Consider the following 22894-nt stretch of genomic DNA (forward strand, 5'->3'; position numbering starts at 1 on the left):
TTGAAAACCACATCAGCTTTAAGAGAATAAAAAGAAGATAAAAAAATGGTCCATACCATTACTCATATTAGAATCATGATTTTTAGAAACGTCATGATGAGGCTGTACATGATAAAGTTTCTAAATCAAGAAACCCTCTGCCTGATTTTGTTTGCGACAAAGTCTCTAACCCTAACAAGAGAGAGATATGGATCCTACGTACTGCTTTTTTAAATAGTTTCAACCAATTCTAATCCTTAGGATTATTATTTGATAGGCCAAAGTTGTTTTTAGTGATTTTTAGTAGAAAACTGTCAAAAGGATTTATTTATGACGTGGCAATTACATGGATTAAAGCTAAGATTTAACTAGAAAGTTCTCATTAATTCTACACGAAAATCAAATCTTAATTAACACGAAAATCTAATCCCTAGTCCCACTCGAACACCACCTTGTATTCCTCCTTAGTGTGTATATACGTACTCGCCTCACGTCCTGTTTTAATTACCTTCGCGCTGAGATCAATTAGTCTTACGTACAATCTAATTAGCTTGCAAGTTTTTCTTTTCGTCCTTTATATTTAGTGCGATATATATAGATGGCTCAGATTCGCGAAGGGCTTCGTCGTCTCAAGGCGAAGCTACGGTTGAAGTGTTTCATAGACTCAGACCCCCCCATGATCAAGAAAAAGCTCATGGAAGAAAACCTTTTCCCCAGCGGGTTCTTTCCGGTGGAGGTGGATGTGGATGATGAAGAGCGTAGAAGATATTTGGTTCCCATCACATATTTGTCTTCCACAGTATTTCAAGCGTTGCTTAATCAGTTTCAGGAGGAGATTTTGGCGCAGAAGAAAGGTCCGATCACGTTATCTTGCTCCACGCAGAAGTTTGAGAGGGTGATGATGGATCTTGCTGCCCCAAGAAGCTCGATTGACGTGAAAATTGTTCATCAATCAAGACGTACGGCCAAGTTTATTAAAGAAATATAATTGTTTGTACTATATATGTAGCTTTTTGATCAATTAATGAATTCGTTGGTTTTATTTGTTTCTTCATGACAAGCAATCATTGTTTTGTATTTTTCCTTTTTTTAATTAGCAAACAAACCCTTGCTATATATGTCGGTTGTTGAATAAATTCCCGCTGCTGTCTGTTCTTCTTTTACGCATTTTCAAATTAGCATGCATGGGGTTTATGAAATAGGAAGACCGAATTAATGGAAATCAAGTCCAATCGCAAGCCAAATAAACCAATTGCTCTAACGTAAATAAATTTACATGCGATAATCATATAACATATGAGTAATTCCCTTTAAAACTAATGTGACTTTAAAATCAAAGTAATAATAATATAAGAAAGATTAACATCTTTTTTTAGAAATGTGATGTGGCTTTTAAAATCACCAATACATCAAAATTTAATAATGAATATATCAAATTTAATGGTAATTTTAAAAGTCACATCACATTTAGTAAGACTCAATGAAAACTCTAGTCTTCCTTATTAGGAGTGAAAAGGAATCGCCTACGCTAACCACCTAGGCGGTTAGTGGTTAATAACTCTAATAACCGTTAACCGCTTTTTAAAAGAAATTTTTTTTTTAAAAAAAAATTAATTGGTTTTTAAATAAATCAAAATGATATTGTTTCTATGATAATACGATAATATCAGACTACATACACTGTAATCGTGTAGGCGGTTAGGCAGGTAGCGGCGAGCGGTTATTAACCGCCCCCCCTTTTTACCACTATTCCTTATTGCTTTACTCTTAAAATCACCATTGAATTTGTGAATGATTTTAAAAGCCATACCCTAATGCAATTATGAAAGAAAAATGTTACATAATATACATACATCTCTTGTCCACCATGCATTGAATCTATAGAATTTACACGTGGTTTCACATATTCAATGATAAATTTACTTATCTCTTGTATGAAGATGATAAGAGATGGGTAAAAAATGAAAACTAAACATTTCTCATTTAATCGAAAGTTTTTTTATTTTTTATTTTCTTTTTTCTTGGGGTTCTTTTGTGCAAATATGGGATTGTTGCATCTAGACTAGAATTTGACATACATAGGGTCTCTAATGCAGATCCCAATTTTAATTAAAATATTAATTGAATACTATAAATAATGATATATAGTATAATATCAGAGCAAGAGATCATTTAACAGTATGAAACACCCGCCTAAAGTAATTCTAAAATAGTTACTCTGGTGTGTATATTCCTTTCTCAGAAAATTCTCTGTTTTTTTTTTAAAAAATAAAAATTCAAGTATAAAAAATGGGATTGTTGCGTTTCACGTAGAATTTGACATACATGAACGGAATAAGCTATAGGGATGTCACCATATATATATATATATAGAGAGAGAGAGAGAGAGAGAGAGAGAGCATACATAGAAATAAGCCGCAAGATTCTTTATTTGAACTAATTTAAAACGCCGTCAAATCTCCACAAAGAAAGAGAGCAAGGTAGAAAGATAGAAATCAATCTTCGACATGATAGAATGAAATAAATCTTCTATAAAGAATTCTTCTTCTTCTTCTGGAAAGAAATCTTCTTCTTCTTCTTCTTCTTCTTCTTCTTCTTCAAAGAAATATTCCTTCTCTGCTAAAATTTTGATCAGCGCCGCCAGCAAGATTAACGATGAAATAATGAATATGGCTAGAAACGCCATTGATAGAGACATGATTGTTAGAAACTTGAAACTGTACCGTACGTGAGCCTGATTGTTTGTGACAAACTTAACCCTAACATAACAACAAGAGAGAGAGTGAGAGACATAAAAGAGTGTCATGGACCCTACTGGTTTCTTAATTATATAGTTTCAACCAAGTTCGATCCTAGTTAAACTAGGAGTATTATTTGATTGGCCCACGTGTTATTAGCATTGAGAAAATACGATTTTGACCCATCATCTTAGGCATCCAATTAAAACTTTTCTATTTGGCAAAAAAAAAAAATAATAATAAATAAACTTTTCTAGTAGAAAACTATCAAATTATTTATTTATGACGTGGCAATAACATGGCCCAATGGATCGTTAATGACAATCAAATTCTAAAAGTGTGGGTTAAGCTCATTAAGCCCATTGATTTGAGCCAAACCAGATTCCAATTGGGCTAGGAACTCTTTAGCTTTAGTTTGGGTTGCACAGTACGGCCCACCAATTGGAACTAATTAAACCAGTGGCTTTAACGTATAGGGGCCTGACTAACGCAATTCTGAAATATTTAAGGGAAAATATTCTAAAATCCTCTTGTAAATTATTATTTTTCGATTTCTAATTTTAGACTCAATTTTTTTTTTTTTTTAATAAAAAATGGTGTAGTTGTAGTTTTATATCATTTTTATTATTTATCTGAGGAAAGAATAGACGAATGTCTGTTTCGTTTGGTAATGCTTTTTAAAGGGTTTTTTTATTTTTATTTTTTTTAATTTGAAAAAAAAGTTATGATATGACGTAAAAGTAAAAGTAGTTTTATGTGTTTTTCTGTTTTGGATTGTTTAAAAATATTTTATTTTGAAAACAGAAAACAAAAGCAAAAATAAAATAGCTTTGACAAACTAAGCCCAGATTTAAAATCTTTATAAACTAATTGGGTTTTAAAATGGCCAAATTAAAAACAGGAATCTAAAAGGGGAAAAAAAAAAAAAAAATCTATAATATTTTCTCACTGTTTAATCCGACCAGAAAAGAAAAAGAAATCTGTAATTTTGATGTGCGCACCAATAAATTAAAAAAGAAATATCACGAGCTCATTTTATGTAAATGATAGAAAGGAGTTCTATAGGGTAAATTTGATAAGTTAATTAGAAAATACCACTATTTTAAAACTCCTTGAAATCACTGAAAATATTAATTGTATATAAAAAATTCGTAGGTTTCCCACTTTGTTTCGCAAATGGTCTATTAGGATTTGAAGTTTGGCTTATTATTATTATTATTATAATAATTATAATAAAATTAAATACCTTATATATGTAAGGATTCATCAACTGCAAAGTAGTCACTTTAGTAGAGTTCAAGCATGCATTAGCTAAAGTTCAAAACTTTAGCACGTTTAAAAGAGGTGCATCACATTTCTGATCGTGCATGTGAGGTCCCAGAAACACACTTTTCCGTAGAATTTTATGGGCATTTTAGATGAAGCTGGACTGGTTGAGATTGAAATATATATTTCATATGGGTTTAATTCCAACTAGAACCAAATCCAAATTGGTCCCCGACCACTAGGGAGATTCATGGTACTTTCCCGAATAAAAAAGTTAGCAACTAGAATAATTTATTGCCCTAATGACGTAAAAGAGTAATTAAGGATATGGTATAAAAATAAAAGAAGGTAATTAATATATATTGTTGTTCTGCTGGATCTTGGGGTGAACAATTTGGTAATCAAAAGGTCGGTTGACATCATTACAGAGGCACTAAGCTAAGGCATATCCCTTTTGGAGTTCCAGATTAAACAAGGTCTGGAGTAGTCGGGAAATTATTATATATATATATATATATATGAGAAATGTATACAACCTTTGGGCCAACGTGAGAAAACATTATTATTATTCCGAGGAAAAAGAAAATTAATTAGAACGTCGTAATTTACGAAAAAACATAATCATGTCAGTTAATACTCGGTAGTAGTTTCTGTAGCCTAATCATGTGAACAACCAAGTGTTTTTTATATTTCATGTGATAATGTATTTTAGTTAATTAGTGGGACATATAAAATTTTCCCTTGTCCCCCGCAATGAACAATGCAAGCAGCCCACAATGCTTTTCTTTGGGGAAAACAATGACGATTTAATAATAATTTGTTTCATCCTTTTTGGAGGGAAACAATGATGGCTCACCTCTCTACTTCATCTTCTCACCAAGGATTCTACAATTTTAAAAAATTATAAAATTTTAAATTATATAAATTAAGATTGTTTCTTGCACTGAGCGTTTATTCTTTAATAAATCAAAAGACATTTTTGGCTTAAAACTTTTTTACAACATAAAGCGTAATAACCTAATAATATATACTCGATCAATTCTCATTGATAACATGTTACATTCTTAATATGTAGCATTTTTCGCTACGTACGTTCGATGTAAGAAGTGGCCTTCATTTGTAGAAAATCCTTAACGACTTAAGAAAAAACACTAATTATATAAGCGTTATTTATCACTTTAAAAAGACAAATCAATTTAAAATTTCTAATAAATCCAAATTCTACTTAATAAAGAATTAGCGTGGGACTTAGACCCTATAAATACCTTTATACCTTTATATAAATTATTTATGTTTGCAATGTGGGACTAGATGTGGGAAAAAGAAAGAGGGACAAAACAAATGATATAGCTCCATTATAAAGTGTAGTTCCAATTTAATAAGTTGGGTGTAAAGTTTGGAACAGCAAGAATGCATATGAGTGTGGTTTAGTTAGTTTAAATTTGGCATCTTCGTACTGTCTGATCATGTGGACACAGGATTAAGGTAGCACGCCTATGTACGGCCATCCTGTTCTTTGCTTTTTATCTTTTTTCCTGCCCACTTCTTTGCTTTGTTTCTAAGAGGGAAATGCAAAGATAAAACACATCCATCTAAAAGTGCAGGTCTACCATACTGTGTTCAACACTCGCCTTACCGAATCCCGGCTCCGACACCGCCATTATGGAGATTTATTATTTAGTGAGTATTTTTTTTTAATGACAATATACCACTCAATCTAAAAGATTAAATTAATGGGTTTGAACCTAATTTCCTCCTCAAGTTATTGCCATGTCAGCTTTACCATAAAGATGTTGGGTTCAATACTCGCCTTGCTGGACCATCGGCTCTAATACTATTGTTGGGAAGATCCGTTCTTAAAGGAAGGTATTTGATTGTGACTAGAATATATAAGACATATTAGGATATTACTCAATTCAAAAGCTTAAACTAACGAGTTTGGTCCAAATTGGATTTTATTAACTATTTATTTTTATTCTTATGATATGTTTATGATATGAGATTTTTTAAATTATTTTTTACTCACACCTGTATCCGCTTATGATATGTTTATAATATGAAATTTTTTTAATTAGTTTTTACTCACACGTGTATACGCAACAATAAGTACATGCAACAAAAATATATAACTAGTGCCAATTATTGGAGGAATATTTGTTGCAGAAAGCTGCCACCTCTACCTATGCCTAGTTCTAGGTTTAGTAAGAAGACAATTCACTTGAAAGGGCTAGAGCTCCATGGTTACTTGAGTAGTGTGCTAATCACCACATTTGAAGGATTTCTCCACTCTCTTTTCCCTTCAAATTCACTATAATTGTTCATTAATATCATTTCTCGATTGTTTTGATTTAAAATATTTTCCAAAAAACATTTTCTTTATTTTCTGGTGTTTGGTATGACTAAAAATCGTGGTCAAACCAAAAATATTTTCAATTAACTAGGAAAACCTTCTTTAATACCCGTAAAATGGTTTCTATATTTTAAAACCTGTAAACTATTTTTTGAATTAAACCTTCTCCTTCTCACATGCGCTCTCTTTCATAGTTTATTACAAAGAAATGCGTCATTGAATAAAACAAGTACAACATTGATTGAGATCATGTCTAACACCTTTAATCTTTATCATTATTTTAAATGAACGGTCACATCACATCATCTCAAAAATTTGCATTGCATTTTTAGCACAATTGCCTCATCTCTTTGTCCACCACCACCACCACCTTTCCACCACAATCGAGCTTTTATTCCGTTACCTTCTTTATTGTCACCCCATCGTGCAAGGTGACGGAACCACCCTAAGTATTGCACAGTATCTCAGTCCGTACAACACATATATAGAAGTAATGGAATATGAAAATGCATTAGTTTGGTTTTAGCTGCCTTGTCATAAAAAAAAAATAATAATACCACCCAGAAAATATATATATATGGGACCCTGAATAACAGAATAAGTACCATGTGACCCCAATGATCATCAGCCTAGAAAAAGTCCTATGTGCAACTGTTGACAACATAATTAAGCAGCAGCATCAACTTGTTATTAACAACAGTAGACACCATAATTAATTAAGCAGCGGCATGAGCTTCTTATTGGACACTAAGTGAAAGAATATCCATATCGTTGCTTATGATGTAGCAAGAGCAGAGGGACCAAATGACAAAATTTATTGAAATCTGTCGCTTTTGAAGACATTCAATAAACTGAGACTCCTGAACCTAACAATTCTGATGCTTGTGTGGGGGAAAGGGGACATCATGAGCATGAAGACCTATCAATTTGCTTCGCCAACACAAATAATTGAAGCTACAAAAACCATTAAAAAGGATATAAAGGTGATTGAGAGAAACTGCAAAAACTTGATTTGTACTTGGTCCCTTTACTTTGATTTGTTTATAGCTTCATAACAATCGCACGCATCTGTCCTAATTAACCATCACTTTACTCTTATTTTTTGTTCTTTCTAAGTAACAATGTCGCGCACCAATTCTTCTGACATTTGATTTGATAGTCGCGACCATCGTATCTTCTTGATGGAATGGACGTGACCGCTACCTCATGGTGGTTGAAGGTGGCATTAACGAGAAGATAAAGGTCACGTCCGAAAATAAAGAGATAAAGAATAAAATGAAAATATGTATGGTATTACTCTTTACTCACAGGCAACACAGTCCTTATAAGCATCACTTTTGCTAATGTAAAAGTTATGTCGACATAATGATTCCTATATTTAGAACCCAAAGCTATATATCACTCCATAGTGTTAAAAGTCCAACAATATCCTTAAAATTGCCAAATTAAAGACCAACCACATGGGACTATCACCTGAAGGCTAAAACTTTCAAGTGAGCTCTTCTCTCTCTTCGCTCTCTAGATAACTTTTTTTACCGTTAAGCTTCATTTTGAGTGCCAACCGGAAATGAGGGAAGAGTTCAACCAGATTTGTTGTGCACCCGCTCCCTCCCCCACCAACATGCCTCCTTTCCACCTTTTCGTCATCCTTGAATCCACCCTATGATTACTCCCTCCGCCGCGCGTGCACCTCATGCGCTGCCACAGCCCGCATGCCCGGCTTAATCACATGATTTGATGTTAAAAAAGGTTGTGTTCAAAGTGTCAAAAAGAAAATAATTAGAGCTGCTCCACTCACTATTTTTCATTTGTTAGTATTATCATAGGTTTAGATTAATTTAAATCAGAATTTTAGAAAAAGTTAGTTGAAGAGGCAAAGACCGGGGAAAGTAGAAATATTCCTCTTTCCACTTGTGGTCCGGTTAGTCAATCGGGTCCCCCTCCACCCCAACCATTTCGCTCGTACTTGTCTCACTGGCACAACCTTTAGAATGAACCTTCTTTTCTAAGTAACCCACACAATGAACTTTTCCAAAAAAAAAAAAGAATGAATGTGAAGAACCACTTGACCGCACGCCTAGTCCCAGATCAAATGCTAGCCTGCAAAACAGGAAGAAGATTAAGCACTAAAATTACCTTGCCGGCGTTCCAGCGAAAACATTCTGATACTTAAGCTAGAATTGGACTAAAAACGGTAATGCACTTAATTAAATACTTGCCTTCTCAAAGCTGATGTGCCCGTTTCTCTAAGCTTAGCCGGGCTTAGCCTACCTGTAATACCGGTTTGGGACGAGCCTTCTTGAGCTAATTATGGGTAGAAGAGGTCCATTCCCTAAGAAACTATTTTTTAATACACCAGAATGGATTCTAAACATGCAACATGGTGCAATAGCTACTAAAAAGTTCAAATAAATTTAGTAACAAAATGAGTAGTTAGGCAAGAAACACATTAACAAGGCCTTAATCTAAGGAAGTAATAAAATAGGGTAATATTGCCCTATTGGTGGAGGAAAGTTCCATCATACATCGTTACTTTTCTAAATTGCAATGTAGGCAAACTTTTATCCTTACCTGTAGAGATGAAATCTTGCAAATACACAATTTAATCATGATAGTCTACCTGGAAAAATAATAATGAAATATATATATATATATATATATATATATATATATATATATATATATATATACCTTATGTACTGATCTTACGCATTGATACGACAGTGTGATATAGTACTGTCATGTTAACACTTTTTTTGTTTTTGTTTTTGCGCGCACTAGCTTTCTCCCTCTTTGTTGATCATCACCACTCCTAACTACTACGTGGGGATCTTGAGCACCAAATTTAATGTCAAACAACCCGACTTAGTGTAGTTCGTTTAGCACTAGATCAAAGAGTAGGGTGATCGGATCTTGCTCGAGAAAGGTGATCACGACTACTATGGTTCAAAGGGGTAGTGTGACGGCCACCTTCAAGAGTTTGGTGAGAGTAAACAACCACTCTCGTATTGTTACGAGAATAAAGTTTTATGCGGAACATATTAGAATATATTAAAATATGTGATACGGTATGATATTTTATTGTGTTTATTTTTATTTGATATTATCTTTATTTTATTTTAGGTAAGAGTCTTGATGACTCAGCCCTAGAAAATATTGTAATAATTTGCTTATTTAAATGTCATTATGTTATGAATAAAAAAATCAAAAAATTAATCCAAATTTTATGTTTGAAAATATTTTAGGTTCCCTTTAACGAATTTAAAGGGTTTAAGTTTCCTCAAAACCTAATAATCTATCTCATTACGTATATATAAAAACATTCAAGTAACACATAGCTACAAAAAGGATGGTCATCCACCCATGAGGGTGAATGAGGATAATTGTTTGGCTACCCTTCAATAACGACGAAAGAAACTTTGTTTGTGTTAGCTGATTGATGTGGTAGTATCATGTCAAGGCAAGGCACACTAATATTTCTAAATTATATAAAATAAAAAAAAATTAAATGAATGAAACTTTGATTTAATGAGATGAGAAAAAATTAATTTAAGGAGAAACTTCACTTTGGCCTCCTGAACTTTTACCCGATTTTACAAACCCCTCATGAACTTTCAAATCTTTCATTTTGGACCTTTGAACTTTCAATTACTCTCAATTAGAACATTTCCGTTAATTTTAGCCGTTAAAAAAAAAAAAAAAAAAAAAAAAAAACCAAAATGTCCTTGATTTTCATTTTTTTAAATAAAATAAACGTTTTGTAAGTTAAAATTTTATACAAAAGTCAGGGGTATAAACATCATGTAACGTTTAAAATCTGACGGAGAGATCCACATTGAGAGTAATTAAAAGTTTAGGGGTCCAAAATTAGAAATTTAGAAGTTTAGAAAAAATTTATAAAATCGAGTGAAAATTTAGAGGGCCAAAATAAAATTTTCCTTTAATTTAATCATTTGATCGATATATGTAATCATATATTATACTTGGCTACTTGCACGATCACTTCCTTACATGCTTTGGACGCTCGTGTAAATATTAATTACCTCAAAATATTATAACACTACTTTTGTCGGGGAAAAAAAAGTTCACATGGTCCGGTGGAAAAGGCCAAAGTAACCCCGTATTTAATGCGTGTGTGGGAGAATGATTCCCATGAGTTTAGATTGTACCTTTGATTCCAACCACCTTATATCAAATGATTATGTTCTCTCTTTTAGAATAACAAGTGAAAAAAGCATAAGCTATGATTGTTTAATTAGGGGAATTTTTTCGCGGATGGTGCAACGAAGAAACAGCCTAGCATAAGAACCCTCTAATGGAGCAAATCAACACTATTCCTGTGCGGGGAAAATCATGTGACTTCCCTTCCTTTCTCCCTCAACTTGCACTCCTCTACTTAACATGTAATATCATTAGAAAAATACGACGGTTTGAAAACAATACTCTAGCAATCGACCGAAGTACAACTGCCGAACAACCCCCTTTCATTCATTTCAACTATATTTAAGAACTATATGACCAAGTTCAGTGGCAAATACACATAGAGGCGGGCAGGGGCACCCGCTCCTGGTAAATTTTTAAAAAAAATATTTTTACACCCAAATTGTCTACTAGCCCCTATAAAATAAACTCAAATTTCATATCTTTGACACTTTAGCCCCTATAAAACCTAGTCCAATCCAAATTTCGGCCCAAAAACTAGAATAAGCTGAAAGAGATGGTGTTTTATACTACTTTTTACGGTTTTACCTACTAGGCTACCACAAAATTTTTCTTTTGTGCTTGTTTATCATTGTTGGCTACTACGACGCCGTGATTCTATTCTGTGAAGCCTGTGATGAAAGTTCTCATGTCTGAGGTAGCAATGAGCCGTTTTCTGCGGGCCACAATTTCATTATAATTTATTATTTTATTTCTGCCCTTACTAAAATAAATTTCTGAATCTACCACTGACCAAGTTGTCTGTTTACTTTTAGAAAGATGTTTGGATGGTACATTAGTTTCTTCCCTTTAAAAAGTCAAGGTTTCTCGTATTATATGACACTAAGAGACTACTGAAATAAGCCGTTGTAAGTGCAATATATATAATATTATACAATATTGTTTGGTAATGGAGTACTGTATTTTACATATAAGTTATATAACTCTAAAATAAATAAACCGCTATGAGTGCTCTAAGTCAAGAGATCGAAATTAGGCAAATTTCGTATTACAAATTGAATTAAATTAAGCTAGAATGTATGTATATTAATTAAGCACCGTAATTTGTCTTTTTTTTTTCAAAGATATCTAAGATAAAACTTTGTATGCGCAACTAACCACATGATTATATTTTATCCTAACACACGAGCAAACCCAAAGCACTTGTCTTTAAGCCCCATCTAACCAACTTCCACTCAAATATATATAAAGCATGATGTGATTTACAATTGAGTAAACAGAGAAGGCATCCATAATTTATTTCATCTTTTATTGGATCCTCCCCAAACCCTCCCAAAAGAAATTTAAAAAAAAAAAAATTAAAAAAATTAAAATTTTCATTAACCATTAATTAACGTATAATGCTATCTCCACTAATTTACTCATTTCCTTTTCGGTGATTGACAAATTGACATTACATAAGACAATAAAGTTAAATTGAAGCAGTAATCCGTTTGCTTAAAATATTACACAAGGATCCGGAACAGCATATATATATAGATATAGATATATAAGTTGATGTTTATCTTTCCGAATTGTTTCCATCTCCAAATGCACCATTTCCCTTCCCGTCCTTCTCCTCTGCAATAAAACTTCCACTGCCATGGCCGAGGAGAGACAGACCAACAACTTCCCCCAACAAGGTTTGTGAGCTTTGTAAAGATTAAGGTTTGGATTATTTTATATTTTTTAGAAACTTTAAGGAACAAAATAAAATAAAAAAATCTCTCGGTATACGTAATCATATACGTACATCATATATATATATAGCTTTATACATAAAGTTAGATGTGTATATATATATATATATATAGAGAAGCTCGGATTTCTTCCTAAAGTTATCGTCTGTGTTTGTTTGTCAAATCAGTTGTTTAATCTCGGAGTCTCGCGCGGCTCCCATTGGGCAACCCATCTCTGGAAGTGGTCCGGTTTTTCGTACTTTTTTAGGTTTGTTTTTCTGGTACAACATGTGCGCCACTACTGAATCTCGAGGAGTTATAAATGGCGACACTTTGATTTCCAAGGAGGGAGGCTGCAATGAGGACGCAATGAGAGAGAGAAGCGAAGGCAGATTTGCAAGTGGGTTTCTCCGACGGCAGCTACCGCTTTGTGGGCTTCTCCGAACGCTGCCGCTCAGAGAGGTAACTCTCACGATCTTCATCTCTCTAACACACACAACACACACACTAGGAAGCCAAAATATCATGCATGGTTTATGAGAGTTTAGAAGAATACTCTTTGAATACGATATTTTCTTCCCTAAGTGAATGCTTTTGACTTTTGCTTTCTGTTTTGAAATGGGAATATATAAAACATAAACTACAAAACCCAAAACAACTTTTTCTTCCACATCCTTCTTATATAATGTGAGTCATGAGCATGTGTATGGATTTGGTTTATCATGATCAATTTGTTATTCGGATTATTGGTAATTCGGTCAGTAAATTTGATGGGTTACTCGAGACCAGTTTATGTATATAAATTTACCGAAGACCTTTTTATATTTGCTATCCGAATTGTTTACCATCATAATAATAAAATTAATGAAAATATTTATCCATATGTAGCTCCACTATTGATTGTATTGTTTTTTAGTCTGAATTCTTGTGATTATCTATTTTCGTCCAAATAATAATTACTATAAGTGCTTCTTTTCTTTCTTTATTTTTTTGTAGTTTTGATTATGATTATTGGACACCAAAGTTTTACAATGGACCTCCTTGGCTTTCGGATTCAATCTCGAGCATTTTTATTATACAAGAAAATAAATAAATAAATAAAAGAGTGGCTAGAAATAGATGCTCTATTTCCTTACATATGTAAAACACTTATATATATACGTCGTCTTTTTCTTTTTCTTTCTTCGTTAAATTAAGTGAGAGGAAGGGTGATGGTCCCGCTAGTTGAATACTTACTTTACATTGTCAATCAAAAAAAAAATCATTATCAAATTCATCAAAGTGTGGTAGGAAAAAGTTTTCCTTTCTTGATTAGAAGAATTTTCTTTAATTCATTCTATTTAATTAATGTGTTCTTAAAATATGTGATCTTCATATTCTTTTCTAATTTCGTACATACATTTTTTTTAAAAAAAAAGTGAGAATATGTGCTATATATATATATATATATATGCTAATTTAATACGTGCTCATGTAAGTTTACTTCCTTTTTCTATCAATTAGTTGTTGTTAGAAACTTAAATCAAGAAATCTTGTTTCGAACTCTCCAAGTTATATATATATATATATATATATATATATATATATACTGATCACTCTTATTACAAGATATGCTAAAATCTACACTATTTAATTAAAAATAAAAATTTGAGAAAATCCACACAGTACTACGTAGGATACTGTCAGAATTATAAAAAGATCTTAATAGTACGTATCAAGATATTTTAGAATAATATTATATAAATTCAAAACCTTCCAACTTGAGGGAGAGTTAAAATAAGGAAATAATCTTACAACAAAAAAAAGAAAATAATAATAAGGAAATAATAATGATACTGCCGTGATATTCTTCATCTTACATTATTAGTTGTGCTTTGACCTTTTCAGTAAAGACAACTAATGGTTGTTTTTTTTTTTTCAGAGACAACTAATGGTTAAGTGGCTATCAAAGCCACTAACATCTTCCATAAATATTCAAAAGAATCATACTTCTTTAGTTCCTTAAACCAATTTCAAACAATAAAAATATAAATAAAGAAAATTAAGGGTGGGGCCGCATGGGCATTTCCATTTTTGCTAGAGTATATAATTTTTTATACGATCTGCAAACCTAACATAAATTCAACACGGATTAGAATTAAAGAGTCTGACCCGTTAATAAAATAGGTCAAGTTATGATCATTCTTGATATGACCCGAACTCAACACGCAATATTTAGGGCTGCAATTTTTGACATGATCCCAAATCCAACACGAAATTAGTCGGTTAAGATAAAATGGTTTAATCCGTTAATAAAGTAGGTCTATTTAGGATTGATCAATCTATATAATTGTATATTCATTCATAGAAGACCCGACATTTAAGCCAAACTATTTTTTACACGGACCTAATACGAAACCCAAACCATACAAAATATAATTTGTTATTCCTAATTTTGGCCAAATTTTTGTTGAGAAGCGAATATATATATATGGTACAATGTTGGGTACTTTACCAAGTTGTCACACTTATTTGCGCTTCACTGCTCAGCAACTTGCTTTGTGTGACCTTTTCAGATAAACTCAACTTGCCCTTGTACAGTTGTACTTAATAGGGAAAAGTACAAATTTCTTCTTTTAGAGCAAATCGTGTGGGTGTTGCGACATGGGACCTACATATGTAAGCCACCAAGCTTGTTGGCAGCTTTGGTCTTTCCATGCTCTCACCTCACACGGGGCTTGCTTGTTCTGCCGGCGCTTATTTAAGCGTGCATTCCGGTGTATCGGAAAATGTTTGAATCTTACACTTTTTATTATAAGAAATTTGTAATCACGATGTATTTGGACACGTTTCTAATGAAAGCCACGCATTCTGTATTTGTACTGAACTTGTGCACACCCTTGCTGCTTAGTGAACATATGCACTAGTACTATGTATTTGTACACGTTACTAATTGAGCCACGCGTTATGTATTTTGGGCTGTCAAATTCCTTCGAACCAAACTCAATAAACTGAAAAAAGAAAAACTCTTGTGATTTCTTGTTCCTAGAAAAAAAAGCATTAATCTAATTAAAGTTTCTTAATTATGGAAATATTGTTTGGCCTGTTCTTAATGGTTTGCAATTTTCGTTCAACATTAACAATGTCGATCTATGTATGCAGATGGGAGAAGAAGTACAAGCATTGGGGAAGATTGCAGGGCCCATCGTGATGACAACATTGCTTATATATTCGAGGTCCATTATTTCCATGCTCTTCTTGGGTCGTCTTGGAAAAGCAGAGCTAGCCGGAGGCTCACTGGCGATTGGGTTCGGAAACATTACCGGCAACTCAATTCTCAGGGGACTGTCGACGGGGATGGACCCAATCTGCTGCCAAGCATATGGAGCCAAGAGATGGTCGGTGCTGAGCCAAACCTTTCAGAAAACGCTGTGTCTCCTCCTGCTTGTTTCCATACCAATTTCACTCTTGTGGCTTAACATTGATCCAATCTTTCAATGGTTAGGTCAGGACCCAGACATCACAAAAGTTGCCAAGGTTTACATGGCTTTCTCCATTCCTGAATTGCTAGCTCAAGCTCATCTCTACCCACTAAGGAGCTTCTTAAGAACCCAGGGCTTAACCACCCCACTGACAATGGCTGCCACCGTCGCCGCCATCCTTCACCTTCCGGTTAACTACTTCTTCGTCACCTACTTGAAATTAGGTGTCAAAGGTATTGCACTGGGTTTTGCTTTTAACACTTTAAACTTAAATCTGGGCTTGATAATATATCTGGCTTTATCAAAAAAACCGCTAAAACCTTGGCATGGGGCTACAATCATCTCCCCCTTTCAAGGCTGGGGGCCATTGCTGAGTTTAGCACTGCCCAGTGCCGTTTCTGTGTGCTTGGAGTGGTGGTGGTATGAAATAATGCTGTTTCTCTGCGGATTGTTTAGTAATCCGCAGGCTAGTTTGGCGGCAATGGGCATCCTTATTCAGACAACAGGCTTGCTGTACATCGTTCCAATCTCTTTAAGCGCAGGCTTGACAACCCGCGTCGGCCACGCCTTGGGCGCTGGTCAGCCAACCCGTGCGCAATGGACATCAATCATTGGACTTACCATCGCATTTGCTTTTGGGCTCGCGGCCTTCATCTTCATGACAGCGTTGAGATCAGTGTGGGGGAAGTTGTTCACAGACGAATCACTCATTCTCGATTTGGTTTCTGCTGCTCTTCCTGTACTGGGTTTATGCGAACTCGGCAACTCTCCCCAAACAGCTGCGTGCGGGGTTTTAACCGGCACAGCGCGTCCTAAACTGGGCGCCCGGATAAATTTGTGTGCATTTTACATCGTTGGATTGCCGGTGGTCATTCTCACTGCTTTCGTTTTCAAGATTGGGTTCCTTGGTATATGGTTTGGGCTGCTAGCAGCGCAGTTTGCGTGTTTGTTTATGATGGGTTACACATTGTTTCAAACAGATTGGAAGCACCAAAGTAAAAGGGCTGAGGAGCTGACTCGTGCTGCAGAATTGAAGGCAGAGAAGGATGATTTGGAAAGCGGCCTACTGACTACTGATCTATGAGTCTCAATGATAACATACGATACATAGCTGAGTACAAAATTATATACCTTGGCCAAGAAACTCAGGGTTATATACATTCTTGACATTGAACAGTAACCAACAATTTAAACCCATCTGTTTTTGTATCATCAAAATTCAAATGCATCGTTAATTCCTTGTCTAGGAAACACATTCTTTGATCTCTTCCTCTTTGTATTATTGTATAAGCATCCTTTGATTTCTTTCCCTAATTTCTTCGAGCCTGCAAAGTCACGCTTTAGGACCCGAACTTCGGGCCCAAAAAAAGAAGCCCAAATATCTGTAAGCCCGACACCGACTCGAAACAACACATAGAGCAACTGCGACATTGCCAAACTGAATCCTAAGAGAGAGACAAAGCCGAGAGAAGAAGTTTGTTGAATGCCACAGAAAAGTGGCTTTAATACAATATATAAATTAAATTAAAATTAAAGAGGCTATAATAGAAGATTACGGAAGGAAAGATAGAAAATAGATTATGGGTAGTTTGGTTTTAAAGGCCTACATTTACCGCTAAAAAAAAAGCTTAAATGACTACATTTTACTCTAATTTAACTCGATGATTTACAATACAAATACGAAAATTGGGGTGGGTAGGTATAGACAAAAAAAAAAAAAATTCAAATCGTAATGCAAAACTATTAAGAAAAATTCACTTAATTTCTCTGAATTTTTATCACATTTGTAATTATTTTCCTAAACTTTAAAAACTCTATAATTTAGTGTATCTAATCTTAAAAAATTGAGAATATTACTCGTATAGTTAGAATTTTGAATTAAATCTAGGAATTTGGGTATACAAGACATTGAACTTGAAGGGGATTCACTGTTGGTGGTAAGAGCTATAAAAGATTATGATGCCCAATTTAATTCTTATGGACATATTGTGGGAGATGTTAGAGTGGTTCTTTTCTGTGGAGTTGGAGAATTGGACATGTGATGCGGGATGCAAACTCTGCGGCTCATGAATAAGCTAAGGTAGTGGGAATATTTGTTAATGATAAGATATGGATGGAAGAAATCCCTACTTGTATTGTTGATATTGTTAGTCTAAAGCAGTTGGCTCTTTCATTTTAGAGGCATGGGGCTCTAGTTGTCTTATTACTTATTTTAATGAGATCAGAGATGAATTTTTTTCCAACAAAAAAAAAAGAAAAGGAGACAGAAGTCCTTTCCCCTCCACAGTCACTTACAAAGGAAGTGAGAGATGGTCTCACCAAAAAGAGAAAGAGAAAAAGCCCTCTTCTCGCATCGAAGAAGTGGGAGCTTCTCCCAGTGGAAAGCAAGCAAGCTTCTCTCTTCTTTAATGGGATCAGATTGAATAATCCCATTACCCCCGTTCATCTAAAACCAGCACTAACGTATAAAGTACTCCCACCTTATATATAAATATTCTCTGGTGACTTTCTAGTTTCTACCTTAACCACAAACCCCGGCTCTAGCCACTTCGGCTGCAAGCTAGCTTCGCATTCCTTGCTAGGCAGCCAAAAGTGGGAACCAACGTGGGTCCCCACGACCCAGTTTGATTCAGGGACCCAATTACCTTATATATATAAAATAATAATAAAAATATATTTTTTTAATTTTTTAATAAACTTTTGGGCCTTTTTTTCCTGAAAAAACCATGCAAGTAGACTTAATTTACTAATAAACAAAGGCCCACGTTTGTGTGAACCGAAGATGGTCACATCAGACCAGAAGTAGGTATCTGATCGTTTGCCGACATGTCTTCCACTAGATAGCAGCCCCCCGGGCGAGCGACTCCTTTATAGACCCTCAAAAGTTAGGCGCGGGCTTAGTCGCTTCCGAAGCAACCATAATTTTTTTTTTTTTAAAAAAAAAAAAATAGCAACTACCTTATCCCACCCCAATGGGAGAGCCACATGATTAAAAACTATCCTCAATTATTGCTGCACACGTGGCTTTTACAATTGATAACGGATAATTTGCAGATTTGTCGTGGTTGAATGACTGAATCAGTTGATGGTTAATGGTTTGGACAATTATCATCAATTATTATTGCTGTTTTGCTTGCTTCACGTGACACTCACGTGATTACTCTTTACGGAGTCCAGACGAGTCCTGTCCAATAGTAGCATGGCTCGGAAGGAGCTTAGCCACATGCAGAGCCCAATAGAGAAAGCAAGGTGTTGGGCTCAGACCAGTTTGGCAGTTACGCTACTCCCAAGCCATGAGGCTGCCGACTGCCGACTGCGGAGCATCAAGTACATATCGGCCGGCACGACCACCGAAGCGATAACTGTTCACTCCTCCTTTGCGTGGCTATATTTGCTAAGAGGTTGGGCCTGACAAAGACCTCAATTCCAAAAAAAAATTTCTTAAAATTAATTTTAATATTTTTATTTTTTTACATTACATTAATCAATTTTTATTATTATTTAAATTAAAAAATTACTACAAAACAAAATTTTTCACTTTTTTATATAAAATATATATATATATATATTTTTTTCTCTCATATCAATCAAATCTGCTATAGTAACGTTTCACTCTCTTTTCTCATTCCTTTGCCACAGCTAGCTGTGTTTGGCAAATGGCCAGATCAGACCGGACCTAAAATAAAATAAAAAAATTTCTCAAAATCAACTCCAATATTTTTATTTTTTATATTACATAAATTACTTTTTATTATTATTCAAATAAAAAAAATACTACAAGACAAATTTTTTCACTTTTTTATACAAAATATTTTTACTTTTTTCTTTCATATCAATCAAATCTTCCACTCTCTTTTTCATTCCATTGTCTTTTGTCAAACACAGCAACACTATTTCCTTTCCTTTTTTAAGTCACAACTCAGAATCCCTTCCAACCTTCAGACCAAAGCTAAAGGTAGAAGGGTGAAAATAAATAGCACGTCGGCAATTTTTTTTTTTTTTTTGCATTAAAATATTAAAATAAAATTTCCTTCCTGGCGTGCTGAGCACGCCGCGTGCTCTGAATCACGGCTCAAAGGTAGAAACACCTAGGAAGAAGTGCTTGCTAGTTTTTAAACATTTGAATTGCGGAATATGATATATATTGAATTATCCCAAGTTTTTTTTTTTTTTTTCAACTTCAAAACTTTTGAAATAAATAACAATATCAAACATATTATCATGTAATTATCCACTATAAATATGTTATTACCAAATTATAAGACATTTATGTGCCAATAATATGTTGCTCCCCTAATGGTTAATCTTAAACTAATTATGAAATGTCATGTAATGGTATGCTCACTTATTTTCACTAGCTAATATAAAAGGACAAAACTTTTTAGTATAAACTGTCATTTTCAACTTACACACGATTAAAAGTATAAAACGTTAGTAGAAGAATATGATTCAAAAAAAAAAAAAGGCCCTACGATATAAAAAGACGGCCGTCGGCTCATGGTGGAGGAACATATCAAAAGCTATATACGAATATGATGGATCAATAGAAATTTCAAAGCTAAAAGTTTGGGGACAATTTCGAAAAAAGAAACATAAATAATATTTAATAAAATAAAATAGGTAGCATTCAAAGTTGCACAAACATGAAACATGCCCTAGACTGAGCCAATTATATAAGTTTTCAATTTCCAAAACTAGAAAATCAAAAGTAATTGGGTTTCTTTTGTTTTTGTCATTTGAAGTTTACTTAACAATATGATTATATAGCCCTCCTCCTCTCACCCTTCCCCCTCTCCCCCTCCCCTTGTGCGCGTTTTTTCCTGATTTTCTTTGTTTTGTAGGTATTTTTGGGCCAGAAATCAGAAACTCTGGCCGCTACCGCCCGCCCTCCAAGGTCCTACTCCTCATTTTTCTTCCATCCACTCCACCACGTGCCTCTCCTCCACTTCGGTCGTTACTGATTTGCTGGCTGTGTTGCATGTTTTGTTTGTTTTGAATAATAGTTTTATCTTTAGATATGCTATCGTGAGCAATCTACGAGGAAAATGATGTAGTTTTCCGACCACTTTGGGTCAATGAGGAGTAGATCTAGTATTCTCAGGAGCAAATATGTGTTTTTATGGTTGTTTTTCTGTTAGGACTGAGTTTTCTCTATTTTTTGTTGTCTGTATTTTTATTTGAATAAGGATTGTCCAAACCTTTGGGTTGTGGATGTGATCCGTTTTCAGAGCGAGGAAGATGAGCTACCTATGCATTGAGTTGAGCCTGTTTGGAATAGATTTGGTATTACAACTGAAAAGTAGTTATAGGTTAGCAGATATTGATGTCATAGATATGTCTTGAATGTTTGATTTTCATGTAAGTATCTATGATTTGTAACCTCATAGCTTCGGTTATGGTATTTCAGAGCTTTTTGCTCTGTGATGTAAGAGCGTTATGCTCGTAATCCTTCTTCAATGAGACTGTCATTTATATATATATATATATATATATGTGTGTGTGTGTGTGTGTGTGTGTGTGTAACATTGGAAAAATTAAATGCTAAAAGAAAATTAGTAATTAGGAATAAATAATAATTTAAACATATACTTTAGTGGGAATATGTATATATCTCTTTTTTATGAAATCTCTTTAAGTGGGAATAGATAATATACTTGAAGGTCAAAAGAGTAAGTGGATAATGTGCCCAATATTAATTTATAAGAGAAAAATATTAGATATTATAATTTTATCAAACATACAAGGCTTACTTGATACTTTCAATTAATTATTGGATTAATTATTATTAAAAAAATTCAATAGTTGATTTAGTGTGTCACATTAACGTTATTAAACAATTATAAAATAAAAATATAATATTTAACATAAAACTTTATAGAATTATTAGTAGAATGTGTTACAATATGAACTATGCCTTCTGACACAACGAGTGGTAACGTAACTTCAATTCCTTACAAACCGAAATGATAACAATTATCACTTTCAACAATTATGTTGATGACATTTGTAAGTACACTTAATACTTATCACATCCTCGTTAAATAATTAGTTTGTACCATATAGACAGTCCATGTCACATTAATTGTAAAACATTGTAGTATTATAAACATTTTTCCTGACACATTTTTGTTATGTTTTAGTTTTAAATTTTATTTTTGAGATATATATAAAGTCTTTGATGGTGAAGATGGTGATGCTGCATTTATGGTGCTCGTCACACGTATCATCTGATTGTCAAAAGATTGACACCCAAGTCTTAATCGGATGGCGATGGAACTTCTAAGGTCACCACAAATGTATGCACTGTAATCTACGGAGACATCAGAAAAATCAGTGGACAGCTTATGAAATTGGAACACGACAATCAGCCCTGGATAGGTGGTCCCAATATTAACCTACTCTCCAACTTTTCCACCTATGCGGTATGGTCACGTGGCAGAAGGCATACTTCTTCCTAAAAGTTGTGATATTTATTTATTTTCTTTCCAAAAAGCAAGAATTACTTTTTTTCTTTCTTTGAGTTTGGCGCCACCGGCTTTACTGTTCTTTTTCTTTTACAAATTAATGCGAGTCACCTAACATTTATCATCATGTTAATTATTAAATAATTCTATTTATTTATCAAATTTTATGTCTAATTTTTTTTACCCATAAAGTCACTTTTGCAAATTTTCACGTCAATTTATACAAAAAGTTGCAATATTCTTTCTTGTTTCTTCTTTTTTTTTCTTTTTAAATAAAAACATTAACAAATAATTGAAACAAAAAATACATAAAATTATTTTTACTTTTATATTACTTCAAAACACTTTTTCCCAAAAAAAAATTCTCTTAAACCCATTTAAAAAAAACTAAGCTGAATCCTTTCTCTTAACATTAAAAAATATGTGTATTTGTGTGTATCTCCTTAAGCACTTGGTCTCTAGTTTTTCGGATTTGGCTTGAATGTTGTAAAAACAAGAAATACAAGAGAATTTTTGTAATGGTCTATATTAAATTTTACTCACTTCGAGTTTCTTATAAAAAAGTTAGAATTAAATCAATTTAGTATAATTTTTTTATAGCACCTAAATCAAATCTGTTTTCGCAAAGCTGCAGTGCACTCCGGTGAAAATTAAAGTTGGGGCCCTCTTTTTTGGTTGTCCTTGCTCTCTATTACGTGTGTGTCTATACATATTACTAAGTTTGTTTTCACCTAAGTAGGACATGCAATTTTGATAC

The 22894-nt window shown here is 33.8% G+C and overlaps 2 protein-coding genes across 2 annotated transcripts; both read left to right on the plus strand.

Moving 5' to 3' along the window:
• The first annotated feature begins 577 nt into the window (after positions 1-577).
• On the plus strand, positions 578-967 carry LOC148583526 (indole-3-acetic acid-induced protein ARG7-like). Its single transcript, XM_088511449.1, has one exon. The coding sequence runs from the start codon at positions 578-580 to the stop codon at positions 965-967; it is 390 nt and encodes a 129-aa protein (XP_088367575.1).
• Positions 968-12500: 11533 nt separating this feature from the next.
• Positions 12501-16757, plus strand: LOC132162507 (MATE efflux family protein). The gene is made up of 2 exons (XM_059572741.2): positions 12501-12674; positions 15354-16757. The coding sequence occupies exons 1-2, from the start codon at positions 12501-12503 to the stop codon at positions 16755-16757; spliced, it is 1578 nt and encodes a 525-aa protein (XP_059428724.2).
• The last annotated feature ends 6137 nt before the right edge of the window (positions 16758-22894 follow it).

The sequence above is a fragment of the Corylus avellana genome, chromosome 10 (assembly GCF_965113065.1).
Source record: "Corylus avellana chromosome 10, dhCorAvel1.hap1.2, whole genome shotgun sequence".
Classification (NCBI taxonomy): Eukaryota; Viridiplantae; Streptophyta; class Magnoliopsida; order Fagales; family Betulaceae; genus Corylus; species Corylus avellana.